At 42.1% G+C, this 16,079-nt stretch overlaps 2 protein-coding genes across 2 annotated transcripts in view; one reads left to right on the top strand and one right to left on the bottom strand.

Moving 5' to 3' along the window:
- Positions 1-14,491, top strand: part of skap1 (src kinase associated phosphoprotein 1) — a 34,670-nt gene extending 20,179 nt beyond the window's left edge. Inside the window, exons 9-13 of the mRNA XM_017436503.3 lie at positions 442-639; positions 3,401-3,451; positions 3,546-3,655; positions 12,304-12,406; positions 12,694-14,491. Of these exons, the coding sequence (XP_017291992.1) occupies positions 442-639; positions 3,401-3,451; positions 3,546-3,655; positions 12,304-12,396 (452 nt within the window). The 3' untranslated portion in view covers positions 12,397-12,406; positions 12,694-14,491. The remainder of the gene's footprint in view (positions 1-441; positions 640-3,400; positions 3,452-3,545; positions 3,656-12,303; positions 12,407-12,693) is intronic.
- A 411-nt stretch (positions 14,492-14,902) lies between these two features.
- The window catches only part of LOC108248051 (altered inheritance of mitochondria protein 3-like), a 4,266-nt gene continuing 3,089 nt past the window's right edge, over positions 14,903-16,079 (bottom strand). The window contains exon 2 of the mRNA XM_037980796.1: positions 14,903-16,065. Coding sequence (XP_037836724.1) covers positions 15,773-16,065 — 293 coding nt within the window. The 3' untranslated portion in view covers positions 14,903-15,772. The remainder of the gene's footprint in view (positions 16,066-16,079) is intronic.

Genomic DNA, 16,079 nt, shown 5'->3' with positions numbered 1-16,079 from the left:
ATCATCAAAATTAAACGAAATAAACATTTGAAATATATGAGTTTGTATGTAATGTATGAATATAATATACAAGTTTCACTTTTTAAATGGAATTACTGAAATCAATCTACTTTTTCATGATATTCTAATTTTATGACCAGCACCTGTATGTTTGATGTTTTTTACCCTTTGATAAAGTTCAGAATAACCTTTTTTTAGTAGTTTGCTGAGTTTGTTTAGGAATGTAAAAAAGTGTCGAGTGTTTTACTTTTCAGATTTGAGGATCTGCAGCTTCTCTCTTTCATACATTTCTGGATTTAAAAGGGGAAAACACAAATAATCATGTCCTCACAATTTTATTTCATGACAACAGCTATTTTTGTGCTTCTTGTTGCCTGTTGTTCAGTCTGAACCCTTCAGTAACGTCTTCACTTATCGCTCGGCCTCACTTTCCCCCCGTAGATCTCAGCTCCAACGTCATCCCCGTTGACGACGACGAGGATGAGGAGGAAACCTACGATGACATCGAGGGGTTGGTCAACTCTACGCCGCCACAGTTGCCCAAGGCCTCTCACATCAGCAGGCCAGGAGGAGGAGGAGGAGGGCAGGAGGTGGAGGAAGCTGAAGAAGATGGAGATGATATCTATGAGGAGCTGCCAGGTACGAGATGTGATGGAGTTATGGACATTATGGTCATTTCTTGTTGGGGATGACTCTCAGCTACTACCACACCAAATTTTAGCTCAGTATCTGTAAAACTGCCCGAGTTGTAGCCATTTTTGCCTTTGCTAAATGTGCGGCCATCTTGAATCAGCTTGATCCCAAAGGTACATCAGTTGTAGACGTACATTCAGTGATTACTTTCTAAAACTTTTATATTCATGAGATGGTATAAGACAGAAGCAGAAGCATTATTGCTCCTGCGGGTGACAAGCAACGCCGATGAACTTGTCAGCTCACGGGAAAAGACCTGAAACCTGCTTCCTCCGGTCTGCCTCTTTGTCTCCGAGCGGTTCCTGTTGCAGAAATCACAGGGAGCTTGGAAATGCTCTGTCATAGAACGTCCAATTAGCTAATGTTGCCTGGCAACAAATAGCTCACGGTTCAATCCACTAAGATGAGTTTTGGCTAAAATTGCCTAGCAACAGCTGAAAGGAAGCAAAAACTGCATCTCTCGTGACCTAAAACAGTTCTTGATCCCTTATTGTCACACATGTAACAGAAAGTGTGTGACTTCCTTCTGAAGGGGGGGGGGGCTACAAGATCCCAGGAAGGACAAAAGAGGTGATCCGATCTTCTCAGGGCCGTCGTCCATCACTGCTTCTATTAAATAAGATACATCAAGATTCTGTTTCACTCACTGAGTACATTACCTTTGCCAAAATCGCCGGTGAAAGGGAAATCAGTCTTCAGACTGTCACGCCCGCCGTTCAGAGCCATCTGGGAAGAGGTACAGACCCCGACCACAGATGGCGTATCGAATGACGAGCTCTTTCGTTCACTTTCTCACCCCGTCGCTTATCCATCATCCCGCACCTCTCTGTGCTCACCAACAGCTTTTACACAGTGATTATCGGCTGTTAAATTATTCAGATTTCCACTAATCACGATTGAAGGAGGAGAGGAAAAGCTGGCCGTATTTTTCCTGTTTGGGACGAATATCGCCCGCCGCCAAAAGTGGAGCGATAATGTTTTCGCCTGCATCTGTGTGTTCGATTTCCTGCGTCGTTAATAAATAATCTAACAGATTTTAATGATAATGTCTACAACAGATTGACTTAGCTGACACAAAATGGCTACACCTCACTGATATTTGGTGTGGTAGTAGCTGAGACTCATTCACAACACATACTCCAAGCACTAAGAAGATATTACAATATTATATTCAAAGTTTCACCAAAAAAAAAAGCTTTACATTTGTCGTTTCTTAACGTAAGATGATCTTACTTTAAAGATGGCGGGCGATACGCATTCCTGCAACAAATACAAAATATTCCTTTTACTAATTTTCAGTACTTCACTCATAGAACATCTAGAATATCACTTCTTTCCCTGGAAGAATATGTAGAAATATGAATATTTAGTGAAATTGCATCCCTTACGGCAGCATCAGTTTTGAGTTGATGAGACCCATCAGTTTCTTTGGAGCATCATGGCTCAGTTGCGGGCAGATTGCAGGGCGATGGTGGCATTGGCTCTAGTGCTGATGACTGATTTTATTGACTGGAAAATTGAATCACTTTGATATAGAAACCATCGGGCCATAGCAGTGGCCCCTTGATGGGGCGACGCTGCTCCTCACAGCAGCTGAGGAGAACCGAACAAATGTTTGGATCCTCTGCAAACAAAATAAAATCTGTTTTTTTGGGTGTAACGAGCAGTTTTTGTCCAGGAAAGTTGTGATTCTCTGTGTGACTTTCAAACACAAACAGGAGCATAAACACTGCTGTGGACGCTGTGTGTGTGTGAGTGTGTGTGTGCTGTTCCTGGAAGGCGAGGCGCAGGTTGTGCTGGAAGGTGGATAGTGTTGCTGCGTCGGGGCATCGCTGTCGGCCCGCTCCGGCTCAGGATGGATGTGGGAGTCAGAGGCAGGCGTATCGGACCACCGGCTGCCACGCCTCTCGGTCAATGACCCGTCCGCCTCTGCTCGACTCAGACGGCTTGTTTAGCTTTACTCCGGTGGATGTCAACAAACCGGTCCTGATTGACGACTTTAGTTTGTTTAAAAATAAACAGTTTTGTGTGAAAATCTCTTATGTCAGATAATTGCGAGCATGTGTGCATGATCATCATGGTTATAATTTAGAGAAAGAACGGCTTCGTGAACCTAAAAGAAATGTCGTCTTTCCACCAAGTTTTCCATCATTTGACAGTTTAGCCCTCAGTTATCGGTGCAAAAGTGAGAAATGACAAATATTTATTAAGTTCAGTTTTATATACTTGTACAGGGTGTTGCATGTGTGTGTATTAGTAAAATATCTCATGAATCACTGGATTCATTTTATTTAAAAAGGCAGAAAGTAATCGTTGAACGTACATCATTAGGGCCAACCCATTTAAAGATGGCTGCCACAGCCAACTGACATTAGAAAACAGGAAAGTTGCTGTAATTCAGGCAGTTTTACAGATATTAAGCTGAAATGTGGTGTGGTAGTAGCTGAGAGTCATTCCCAACACAAACTCTGAGATACGCATTCCCGGTTTCTTCCGTCTTCAAAGAAATAAACTCTTTATCAGCATAAAATAAACAATGAAATCAATAATTGCAGTTATTTGAATAAGGAATAAATGTCATCTAAGCTTTAGTAGTTTTAATCCAGGAGAATTTTTCTTTAGTACTGTTTTTAAAAGCAGCGATTTATGACAAAGTCTGAATGTTTGGGTTCTGATAAAAGCTCTTTATCTCTTTTTGTTTGTTCAGACGAGGAGAATTCAGAACAAGCAGATGACGGCGTAGAGGACAACAGATCAGGTTCGAACCTTTTTGATATTTCTGTGAACATCCTGGTTAAACAGAGCAAAGCCTCTGTGTGTTTGATTCGAACCTGTGTGCTGTTTCCTTTCAGCCTCTTCATCACATTATGCTAACTACTACCAGGGTTTATGGGACTGCCAGGCCGACGAGCCCGACGAGCTGGACTTTAGGAGAGGAGATCTCGTCTACATCATTAGCAAGGTCAGCATCACCCAAGAGGTTATTTCTGGACCAAGTTTCTGCTTTAGTTTGAAGGAAGTTACTTTTTGTTTCTGAAGTAAGCTGCACCCTCGACTTGTTGATGTGGCTCCAGGAGCAGATGTGCAAAACGTCTTAATTATTTAAGGGTTAAACAACATCAGCTCCAGTAATCGCCTCGCGCTCGTTTACTCTCTGAACATGCTGATATCCCCAACATCTAAACTCCTCCGTTAGCGAGCTCTCGCCTCTCGCTGCAGCGGAGAAGCACCAACAGCTGCATTGTCTGTTCCCGGGCCGCCAGGGTGAAGCGCCATTCGGATGCTGCGTAATGGAGCTGTTGTTCATTATGGAGCCTCTATCACAGGGGTTAATTGAGTAGGCAGCCATGCGAAGCTCTTCCTTTCTGTTTGATGTAAACTGCAGGTGAAAGCCATCCTGCATCTCAGCTCTTTCCTCTCAATCTGTTTCCTCGTGTTTTATGGCCATCTTGTCGTTACATGCGGAGCATCTACCAGTGAAAAGACATCCTACTGGAAATCAATGGCTTGTAATTCGGGCGCTCGTGCTCTGCTGCGTAGTGGGACTTGTTCCCAGATTGTTGCTATTGGTCGACTTCAAATTGAATCATCATGTTCTGTGTTTAGCCCAAATTATCTGAAGAGGAGCGGCAGGAAGAAGGAAGGAGCTTATTTTCCCATAATTACAAGATGATGATTTAGAGGTTCAGCTACAACATTTTTAGGGATGCCACAATCTGCTATTTTTATTTCGATTCATCTAAACAGCTCATTTTCCTCCAAAAATCATAACCCACAAGTTTATTTTAGTCAATTTTGGCGTTTACAATTTAACACAAAATAAAATGCAGACCTGCAAATTAAATAACAAAATATTGGTTTAAAGGGCCAAATTCAACGTGACAATTAAATAAAATGAATTTATGTATTTAAAGATAGAAAAGCTTCAGTATTCAGCATCTTGTTGGTAAAAACTGCAGCAAACTGAAACAAATTCAACATAATTATTTAAAATGTAATAATGGAGAGTATAACATTACCACTTACGCCTTTTCATATTATAAACTATATGAACTTTATTTATGAATTGCATGTATTATATATGAGCTAGTCTGATTTAAATGTTCATTTAGTCGTTAACGACGTCGACACAATTAACTGCGTGAAACGGGCACGTTAACACGCCCCGCTCAGGTGTCGTGTCGACTTGAGTTTCAACAGGATACGCTTCTCCTGCTGCAACGAACAAAAACAAATCCAACATTTAGAGTTTTAATATTTTACTCTAAATGTCACTGCTTAAAACAGCGTAGGGTAAAAAGCTGCTTCACACAACTCCGGCTGGAAACAGCGTCAGACTCTGAAGGTTTCCTCAAACATTCATGCTCCTGAAAACGTAGCAGACAGACAACCTGTCTGATTTCACAGAGAGCATTTAGCAGCTTAAACCCTTGCAGTGATTTATTTTTTATCTGGTGGTTCATCGGTAGTTGTGTGCCTTGTTTTCAGATGTAGTCACCCCAGGAAACTCGCATAACATTCAAACCACGTACTCCCATACTTTAAACCTTTTAGATTTTCGAGCACTTTTTAAAGCTCGTTCCTTCTTGACACCGTCGCAGCTGCAGACTCTGCTTCATCAGGCCATGGCATGGTGGACCAGAACTCAGCTGACATACGCAGCGCTGTGCTGTCAGATGTTTCAGTTTGTTTAAGGAATTGAAAAATCCTTCGTCTTGCGGCTTCTCCCTTGCCAGAGGTCGCCACAGCGAATCGTCTGCCTCTGAGTCCGGTTTCCACCAGCAGCAGAGGAGGTTATTGTTAACCTGAACCCTGATCGATCCGATAAGGCTGTCGTGGATCTGCAGGTCTGTTCTGTTCGGATGCATCACAGAAAGTGCCCTGCCAGTGTCTGGCCCGTTTAAGAAATGAAAAGGTAAAGTCGTAAAAATTTTGTGTCAACTAAAAATATGGATGTCAACATAGGGCTGGGTGATAAGGCAGCTGAATGACGGCCCGTGTGACCGGAGGGGATTCCTTCTCATTTGGAGTTTTTAGAGATGAACTGTAGTTTGTTATGATTGGAGCTTTTCTTTAGGGTGGGCATTAAGCATAGAATGACAATAAAAGATAAAAAGTTCCCTTTAGACAAGCTTATGACTGTAAACACATTCTCATCCGTTGAATCTATGACATCAGGTAGGCCCAATTATCTCCAAAATGTTTTAAGCACTTGTAGTACAGATGTTCACACCTTCATGGTGGATTCAAAGATGGTTTTAGGGTTAGATAGACAAACAACATCCCTGTTTTTTTTTTACATCAACATATAAAGCACAGGTGAGTGATGCTCGCCACACAAGATGGACTTTTAAACGAGGTTTTCTTGGCAGTGGCAGATTAATGAGAAGCCAGCCGTCTCCATCTGCGTGTGCTGGTTGATAGGAGGAAAATGTCAAAACAGCCTCCTTCATTTTTCACATAACGATGACAAAGGCAGCGAACTTGGAGGTAACAAAGGGGGAGCTGACTCTGCACTACAGAGCAGCCTCAGCCCTGCTTGGTGGATTATATTTCACTGTTCAGATCAGCTTCCTGCCTCGATGAAGATCCTAAAAGCAAACTCTGTGCAGGTTGGAAGCATTAGTTAGTGATAGAGATTATCTTTGTTTTGTCAGCTCGAAGATAAGGCCGCAGCAGAGTGACAGAGTACAAGCGCAGCCTGATTATCTTCTAACCAACGTTAAACGAGGGTCAGGTTGTAAATTACTTAGATGGGATCTCTGGACGGCCTCCGAATGTTTGGTTCTCTGCAACGACGCGACTCAACCAGTGTCCCATTCTGCGTCCTAATGGCGTCACGTTGCCCTCATGAATGGCATTATTTGGATTATAGCCTGTTTATTTTAATGAGCCCTTGGGGAGGACTTCCCCGTGTCGACACGGAGACCTCGCCACTGTTCGGTTTTTACGGTGGGGGGGATTCCTCGAGATCCTTGACCTCGATGAATGAAATACGGGCCCTTGGCTAGAACTCAATGCCGTCGCTTAACTGTGGACCCAGACGCACGAAATGGCCGTAATAAAACCAGGGCCCATAAATTCTCTTGGAGAGTGGGAGGCCTGGTTGTCTGTGCTGTTATGTCAACACTGACCATAATTACAAGGTAATAAGGACACGCTCTAAGTGCTAAATCAATGGTGCTAACAAACTGTTATTTTTAAAGCTAGCATGTGATGGAGTGCTGAAGTGCAGAATGGGATAGCCGCAGGCGTGGTGTCATATGGCTGTGAACTGAGGAGAACATGCCGATTGCATAAAAGGCCCTCATCCATCATTATTGATCCCTCACTTACTGTAAAGTGGGGGCATTTTTACTGTATTTGTGTTTTTTTCTCCCCTGCGTGTTGATGTGTACGGGCTCATATTTGTGCATCACTGACAAAGTAAATAAATTAGGAACCTCACAACTCATATGAATCCCATTAGTTGGAGAGAATTAATCTCCCCGCCGGTTTCAGGGATGTCTAACATGCCTTCTGCAGAGCTCGATGGCGGTGATACATGAAGTAGAAACACACCTTAAAATCCATCTTATGATTCCCCCCCCCCCTCCTGACTGGTGCTTCGTTTTCTCAGAGCTTGCATTTTGTGGCTTAGATCAGCTAACCTGCATCCTAGCCGGGACATTTATTAGAGGATTTACAGTGTGTATCAGATTCATTTATGGCAGCGGCGGAAACTATTGTTCCTCGTCGCCCTGATGTGTGTAAATCCCGTGCACTGTGTTGGACCAAACCAGAAGGTTGTCCCGCATTCTTGCCCTTTAATTTATGTTTCCCGAATCAAAAGACATGAGCTCTACAGGTCAGCTGCCACATTCCTGTATTCCCACAGGCACTCATGGGGAACGGCAGGATGGAGTGGGAAGAGATTTATGACACAAACCCATCCAGGGTCCTTAAAACTCTGGCAAGCGTTTGCTGCTACTCCCTCCACCCCCTCACCACCCCCAGCTCTCCTTCCTGCGTCCAACCAGAACCTCGAGAGACGGATTTGGACCAGCCAATCCGGCGTGGCTCCCAAAGCAGAACGTCACCTCACTTTGGGCCGAAGTTGCAGCTTGATGGAGACAATGAGAACGTGGACACCACTGACACCTTGTGGTGGTTTTAAGCAGTTTTTTTTAACATATGCAGTGATTTAAACCCCTCAAAAGACTCAAGTTCTAATAGGAAAAGTTGAAATAAAAAGGTAAAAATATTTTGTGTTTTAGGACTTCACGTCTGGGACGATTTCTTTATTTTTTTTTAAAGCTTTCCATGCTGTCCGCAGCTCACTGCTGCTTAAATCTGCAGAAGAAAAGGAAAAGTGGGCAAACAATCAGATGGGAAAAGTCAAGCAATCGAGACAAAGAGGATTGGGGGTGGGGTCCCGCTATTCTTTTGTGTGTGAACCCTGTCACACACCAATTTAAAGACCCCAAGCTGCTATTGTGGCCATAGACACCAAGACACTATAGACAGGCAAGACATCCTATTTACCACCCAAAGTAGCAGGGGGTGAGTCTGGGGTTTGGGGTCATGCAGGAGGCAGCGGTCATCCCCCGGTCAACTACAGTAGGTCATTATTCAGCCCAAGCCAATAGCCCAGAACCGCGTCCGAGCAACCCAGCCCCCGATCCATTCTGCTTAATTATTATAAATGAGGGGCGGCATAAACAGCCATCATTACAGACACTCAGTGGCATACACAAATCCACTTTAAATTGCTATTAAGTTAAGAAGCTATCTGTAATCCCAGGCGTGCATTAGAAAGGAGCAAGTAGGTTTTCTTTTTATTAAATTTCATCGTCCCTGAGATATTTTCAAACGTTCTCCTGCTCTGTCATGTTTCCAATTTGAGGCCAATTCTCTGATTTAATTAAAAGCCCACTTGGAAAAATGGACACTAAGTAGCCATTCCGATCTCTGGTTATGCACAGTTGTTATTAATTTTTTTTAACTGATTTTAAGAAGATTTTTCCGACACAAAATCCTTATAATCCTCCCGGATTATTGAATCTAATTCCACAGTTTCCGCTGGCGTCCGTTGATCTGAAAGCAGGTTTTACAGATCGTGGGTTTCTGCAGCCTGATGGAAGAACCGCAGCGCATCTGATGAGTCAAAAAGAACGAAGCGCGGGAATAAAGACGGGAGAGGGCGCGAGCAGGAGGAAGAGGGGAAGAGATGGAGGGGGATGGAAATGTGGAAGGAGGGAGAGATTGTAACAACCAGGCGGTGGGTTCAGCGGCAGGGCAATGAGAGACTTCCTGCGCTCCATCACGCCCAAGGCCTGCCTCAGTCAGCTGGTGGCCGAGGAGAGATGCCTCATGTGTCAGGCTTATTAGCACTCCCCCTAGTTTGTATGCATTTGGGATTGTGTGTGTGTGAGTGTGTGTGTTTGTGTTTCAAGCGGGCGAAGGTGAGTGTGAGAGGGAAGATCGTATCTGTGCAGGATTTTTTAATCCAGACAGGACGCAGATTTTAAAATGAGTGTTTTGTTGACACGACACCTGCCTCGCCCGCCGTCAGCCCCGGCTCGCCTTCTCGCCGCTCCAGGCTCGGGTAGCTGTCAGTCTGTCCTCCGGTCGGCGGGCGTGAGCGATGGGCCTATCAGAACGCCGCCATTAGCCAGCCCCCTGAGTGGTAAATAAACGATCGCGCCGGTACACTGCAGGTGTTGTCATAGCAACCCACTCTCAGTGCCAGCCCCGCCCACCCTCATTCCGAGCGCTCTCAGCGGAGGAGTCACCGGGAGGTCAGCGAGTCAACGTACGGCAGCCGCCACGACACGGCGCTGTTCGTCCCCCCGCGCCCCCCCTGCAGCAAACACAGATCTGATACGTGAGACACACACACACACACGATCTGAGATTTTTACTTTTAACACCAAAAGAAGAAGCTGACTCTGCAGAGGTCGGCCTTTAAAGCAAGAAATACACAAAATATTATTATTATTATTATTATTATTATTACAATGCCTGATGTTAAGGGGAATTTGCGTCCAAACAAAATTGAAATGTATCCATTAGTCAAACATGCGTTTTATTAGAGATGAGAGGGAGCCATTTTGTTTGACAAACTTTTAAAAAACAGCTTTTTTCTTAACTATAAGTTCTGTCAGTTTAATTGATTTATACGTTAATTTTATCCTGCTCTTTAATTGTGATCTAAATTAAATATTTTCCCCGTGTTTTTTTTTTTTTAAGGAGGATGTTAAATTGTAAATGAGGAAAAAATTAGATCATCTGACGAACCATAAAAAGAAAAGAAATGTCACAAATATGTGATCATTTTAAACAAATGAATCAAAAGCTGCTGACAGATATGACATTATTGCACAAACTTAAGCATCGCAAGCAGCAGTATATTATTTCATATAAAAAATAAAATTTTATCTCCACTTTATTAGGATATGGGTTCAATTAAAAATAACAATCTTTTTGGCCTTATGTTATTTGGTGTAATAATTATTTTTAAGTCAGTTTTATCATTGGAGTAGGACCGTATTTGACGGCTTTGCTGTAGTCGTGGGTCGGGCAGGAGGTCGGACTGTGATGTTGTTGATTTTAAAGGTTGCGGTTAGTCTGTAACATCAGAATGCGACAGCGGCGGTTAAGGATTTTCTCCCTCTGGAACCTTTTTAGGGTCTCCTAAAGCTCAGTTTCTGTGTGAACTCAAGATTAAAATAAACCTTTGAGGATAAAAAACTGAGAAAAAGTCGAATTAACAACCGATCTGGACCCAGACAGGACTCGATTTGGGTCCGGATCTTATAACATTAACTAAATCTGCCTTCTCTTTTCATCTGCCGTGAAACGCCTTCGCCTCGGAAAGAAGAGAAGACAGAAAGACGTGCAGCGGCGGGCTGACATTGAGCAGTGAACTCAGTTTTTGTCATTTGGATAATTTACGCTCCACGCCTTTTGGAATGTCCCTGTTACAGCAGGTGTACTCTAGATGAACCCGTTTCAAGTACGAGGAAGATGGACTCTGCACGCCTCACAGACTTCCGCCGCCATTGGCACCCACTCCGTGATGTAGCAGTTGTATTAAAATGGCGGCGCTGATAATCCAAAAGACCTTTCTCGGGGAGAATTTGAGATCGACTGCACAGATGGGCGGCGGAGATAAATAAAACTCTCTGTCACTACGGTTGGTGGAATAGTGCTGCGACGCCCCCAAGGGAGAGGAGAACTGTTTCGCTCCCTTCGCCTTACCCCCCTCCGCCCGTCTGTCTCCCCTCCCCTCCCCTCCAACTGGGAACCAGAGCCAGCTTTCTGGATTTTCCCCTCTCCGGTCTTATGGGGAGCATAAAAAAGACCATTTCAGCCCAGCTCTCCCCTTCGTTACGATGAATTGTCAGCTTGTCGGTGAGCCAAACGCAGCCGAACGTCCCAGTCCGAGGGACGACGAGGCCTGGGTGTCTGTTTGTGCTGTAAGGACTCTCGAGTCTCCTGGTTTATCACTGTCTAAGTGATTCATTCATCCTTGCTGTCCAGGAACAGCTCATTAGCTGCAGGCCTCATTCCTCAGGCTGCAGCAAGGCGTGTGTTTGCACGCTTTAAACGGCGAGGTGAACTTCTCATGTGGCCGTTTTCAGTCGGAGGAGAGACGAGTGGGTCTGCGCCTCATCAGGGCGGGAAAACGACAGCCGGCTGGCGCCTCTGCAGGGATTTTACATCGTTTTCTCCAGATATTGATCCAACGCAGATTTTTAACTCTGGTCCAGACGTGGTGGACGATCAGACACAATTCTTTCTGTGGAAACATGCAGCCGACTAATATTTTCATAATTTACTGAGTTTTTATTACACTAATTTTGTTTTTGCACAAGTAAAATACAATAAAATAAATTAAAATTATTGTTTGTAAAAATGGAAGTGAAAAACATTTTTTCAAATGAGTAATGTTTATATTTAAGTCAAATTTTAGCTCTAAATAAACAGCAGTTTTATCTGTTTTAAAGCTTTTAATAAATTGTTTTCCTTTTATGTTCAGTCAATTTAAATGAAAAGCTTTGTTTATTTCTTATTAAATAAATGCCTCTTGGAGATTTAAAAAGTGTTTATTTTATTTTCCTTTCTGACAAAATATCCTAAAGATACTCAGCTTATGTGAGAATTTGTTTACATTTATTCACCTTTTTTTTTTTTGTGGTACAAGGCATTTACAAAAAAAATCTTTTTTTTTTCAGGCACAATAAGGAGAAGATGTCTCGACTTAATTAGTCTGGGGGAAAGGAGCCAGCTGTGCTTATGGCTTCAAAGCAGTTACAAAAAGCTGTTTTATTTTAGAAAATCACCATCTTGATTGCCTTGTTTACCGTTTTGCACAATTTTTAATGAAAACCCTCGAAGCTAATGAGCCCAAATGTCTATTAGAATATTGCAAACGGCCGTTTGTTGGATGGCTTCTCGACCGTCCTGCGTGTCCTCTGCTAGAATCCAGGAACGTTTCTAACCTCCTGCTTTTTTTTTCTCGCGGTGCGCCCGCCGTTACGTTGATAATACGGAGCACAACAAGCGCCCTCAGATATGTTTTCGCCTGATCCTGTTTCGTTCTCTCGTTCTTTGCTTCGACTCCAGGAGTACAACATCCACGGCTGGTGGGTCGGGGAGCTGGAAGGCAGCGTCGGCATCGTCCCCAAAGACTTCCTGCAACCTGCCTACATCCTGTGAGCTCCAACAGGTACCGAGGCACTCTCTTATCGTGAGCATTATGGACCATTACTGAGGCCTAATACACAGAAACAGTCCCCCTGGTGCTCGTCCAGATTGCCACGGAGGTACATTCAGTCGTTGACCTGCAGTTTATGGCATCTGCTGGCTGGAAGAAGTACTGCATAAAGCAATCCGCGTGAATAAATATGTGCTACAAAAGCCTGATTACAGCGTCGCTTGTCCTATTTAAGAAAATGATTCCATAATACTGTTAGAAATGGACTCTGAATTATTAATGCTTGTTTTCCTCCACAGCACCGCCGCCGCCGCATCCAGCCACACGTTTCACCGACAGACACGTCAGAGAATCTTTTATCATTCTTTTTATTCTAATTTAAACTGTCATGTTAGGGTCCTATACACTATAAACGTCTTACAAACTGACAAACTAGATCTGAAACTGAATTATATGAAAAATCTCACTTTTAGATTCTGTTTTAATTTATCTGTGGAGCAACATTTTAACGACTCTGACACTTTTATTAGTTATTAAAGGTACTCGCTGCAAAGTCATGAAGACTCGACAGTAAATTATAAATTATAAGAAACAGAAACAGCACAAGATTTGTCTCCTTGAATCAAGAAGCAACATTTGGGACTACGGAAACAGCCGAGGTGACTGAAAACGGGTCAGACAGTAAACTTAACGGCCATGTTTGCAGTCATGTGACGTAGTTTTCAGCAGATACAGCTTTGTTTACATTGAATGCGTACCCGCATTTCATTTCATGTGGTTATATTTGGAAAACTGTAATAAACTCTTAAACGGCACCATTTGAAACAGTTCAGGACCTTTTTCTGTTTTATTTCACACCTTTTAAATTTAGCACCACGTGGAATATTGATTTTCCTCCATGTTTAACATTTTTAAAAAAAAGAGCCGTGTCCAGTGACAACATTTCAAACTTTACACCTTCTTTATCTGCAAGATTTTCTAAAATAAACATAATTCTATCCAGTTCTTTTGTTTTTGTTCCTTCGTCACATTTTCTATTTTGATATTTAATGACTCTTTTAGACATTTAATCTAAATGTTTGTAGAGTGGTGGGGTTTTATTATTATTATTCATGTGTTTCAGACACGATGGGAGGAACGATCAGAAAGAACCGTTTCCACTTTCCTTATTTAGTTTTAAATATTTAGTTAAAGTCATCAATTACATTACATTATCGCCCACCTTTTATAGCAGCCGGCAACATTTATACCTCCTAAAATACAAGATCATTATGGAAACAGAAAATGTTTAAATAAAATCAGTTCAAACTGATTTATAGATGAAACAAAGAAAATTCTATAAGATGAAAGAAAATCCATCAATAAACTCACAAGAAGAAATGTTAGATTATAAATAGTTTGTTTAACTGAAGCTTAAACTACCTTTTGTCTGTTAAGTGATATTTCTTTAATTAAAACGACAGAATTCTGAGAGTATAACACAATAACTTATAAAATATCACGTAGAAAAATGAGCAACTACCACTAAAATAATACATAAAGCAAATAAATATCTTTATTTTACTTCTGGATGGAGTTGGCTTTTTAAAATTCAGCCTAGGAGGATTAACTTTAATTTAAACTTTAACAAAGAAAATACATGTACAATTTACTTTTGCATGGCTAAAATAGTTTGAAAAACACTTGTCTAGTTTAAGCTGCTTATTTTTTTTTTAATGCAGCTGAGAAGAAAGCATGGACAGAAGTGTTTTTTCCACATTTATCCTGACCTGAAAAATACTACAATGTTCAGTTTTAGACACTAGGTGGCAGCATTGCTCCATTAGGTGTTTGGTAGCAGGAGATCCATAGAAATAAACATTAATGACACAATGTGGAAGAAAACCTTTTAATAAATCACATTATTACACATGGATACAGTCGCTCCACGCTCCTGAACTGTTTAATTATTTCCTTTTTCACGTTCTTTGTAAAAGAAATTAAACGTAAACGTCTGTCGAGCGGACAGAAATCACAAGCAGCAGATTAAAACCCAGAGATCGCTTTAAGGTGCAGCAAAAAAAATAAATAAAATAAAATAAAATATATATATAAAAATGACGGGGAGGAAGTGGAACCATTTCGTGTTTGTTTCTTAAAGACTTAAAACATATCATCCCAAAGTGTGCTGCTCAAAGTGCCTGGTGTTTATGGATGATGAATTACAGCAAAACGTTTTAAGAAAATACATTAATTTCCAGAATATATATATATATATATATATATATATATATATATATATATATATATATATATATATATATATATATAAAGGTTTTCATCTGCACCGTTAATAAACTCGGCAGCACGGTGTCCTCAGTCTAAATATTTGTAACTTTTAATTGAGATATTTGCATTGTTGCTATTTAAGGATGATGACTTTTATCAGCAATAAACCACAAAATAAAACAGAAGAAGAAGAAGTCAAATGTTGTTTTAAAGGACTTTAGTCCAACTGAAATAATCAGGGTTCGTTTGGACACAAATGTTGACCAAAGTAGTCACATAAATAAGGCTGAAAATAATGGTTCTACAAAAAATAAGTTGTTTTTTTTTTAAATAAAACAAATACTGTGACAGTTTGAGGTCTTTCCATCCGCTGTAACCATTCAGAGATTCTTACGTGAAGTGAAAATGTAAAGTATTTTAGTATTTTATTCTTGTTTTTATCCCACAGCAGCACAAACGGAAGCAGGCGCTGAACAGACGGCACACTTGTTTCATTTCCTGAATGACTGCAGGTTTAGTCAAACTTGTAAAAAGTAACCTTTATGAATTGCACGTGTTATTCTAGACCCAACGAACAAAAAATATATATGAATAAACCTCCCCAGTGTATATTTTTCACAGAGCTCGTCTTTCAAGTGTTTATTTGTGGAATCTCCCTGCAAAGTGATAAAAGAAAACCTAAAACCAGAACTTCAATAAACAGTAAGGTGGAAGATTCAGTTTGGGACTTTAGCGCCCTCTGCTGGTCCTCAGAATCCAATAAATCTGACCAATCAAAGGAAAAGCAGCTCTGGGTGTATGACAATCCCAGATTTTAATGTTGGTTTTTTGGACTTTATGGCAGGTTTGAGTTTAAATCAGATCACGAGTTAATCACCGAGCTGCACGTGACTTAAAGGGGAAATGAAATCAAATATAAATATAAAGATTTTTCTGTTTTTCTTTTAGTTAAACACCATCATGAAACCCCCCATGGGTCCATTCTTCTGGTTTCAAATGTTAGACTTGTTTTTAGATTTTCTGTGGGCTGACTGTGGGCAGAGCTACCTCCTTAGAAGGAGGCGGGGCCAGCAGTGGCAGACTGCTGCAGGACGCTGAGGAGATTTCCTGTCAGCGTTTAGTATTTAGTCTGGAGTGATGCTGTCGGGAACTGGAGCCCCACGTTTCACCAGAGGAACCCCCGAGCTTTACGATGATGTCACACAGCCTGCGAGGAGTTTCACCCCCGGACAGCGGGAGGAGGCCGGCGCCGGTCGGACAGCTGGAGGAGGCCGGTGCCGGTCGGACAGGTGGAGGAGGCCGGCACCGGTCCAAGAGGCGGGAGGAGGCCGGTGCCAGTCCAAGAGGCGGGAGGAGGCCGGTGCCGGTTAGACAGGTGGAGGAGGCCGGTGCCGGTCTGACAGTGGGAGGAGGCCGG

Source organism: Kryptolebias marmoratus, linkage group LG17, assembly GCF_001649575.2.
Source record: "Kryptolebias marmoratus isolate JLee-2015 linkage group LG17, ASM164957v2, whole genome shotgun sequence".
Classification (NCBI taxonomy): Eukaryota; Metazoa; Chordata; class Actinopteri; order Cyprinodontiformes; family Rivulidae; genus Kryptolebias; species Kryptolebias marmoratus.
This window is presented reverse-complemented; position numbering and strand designations above follow the sequence as displayed.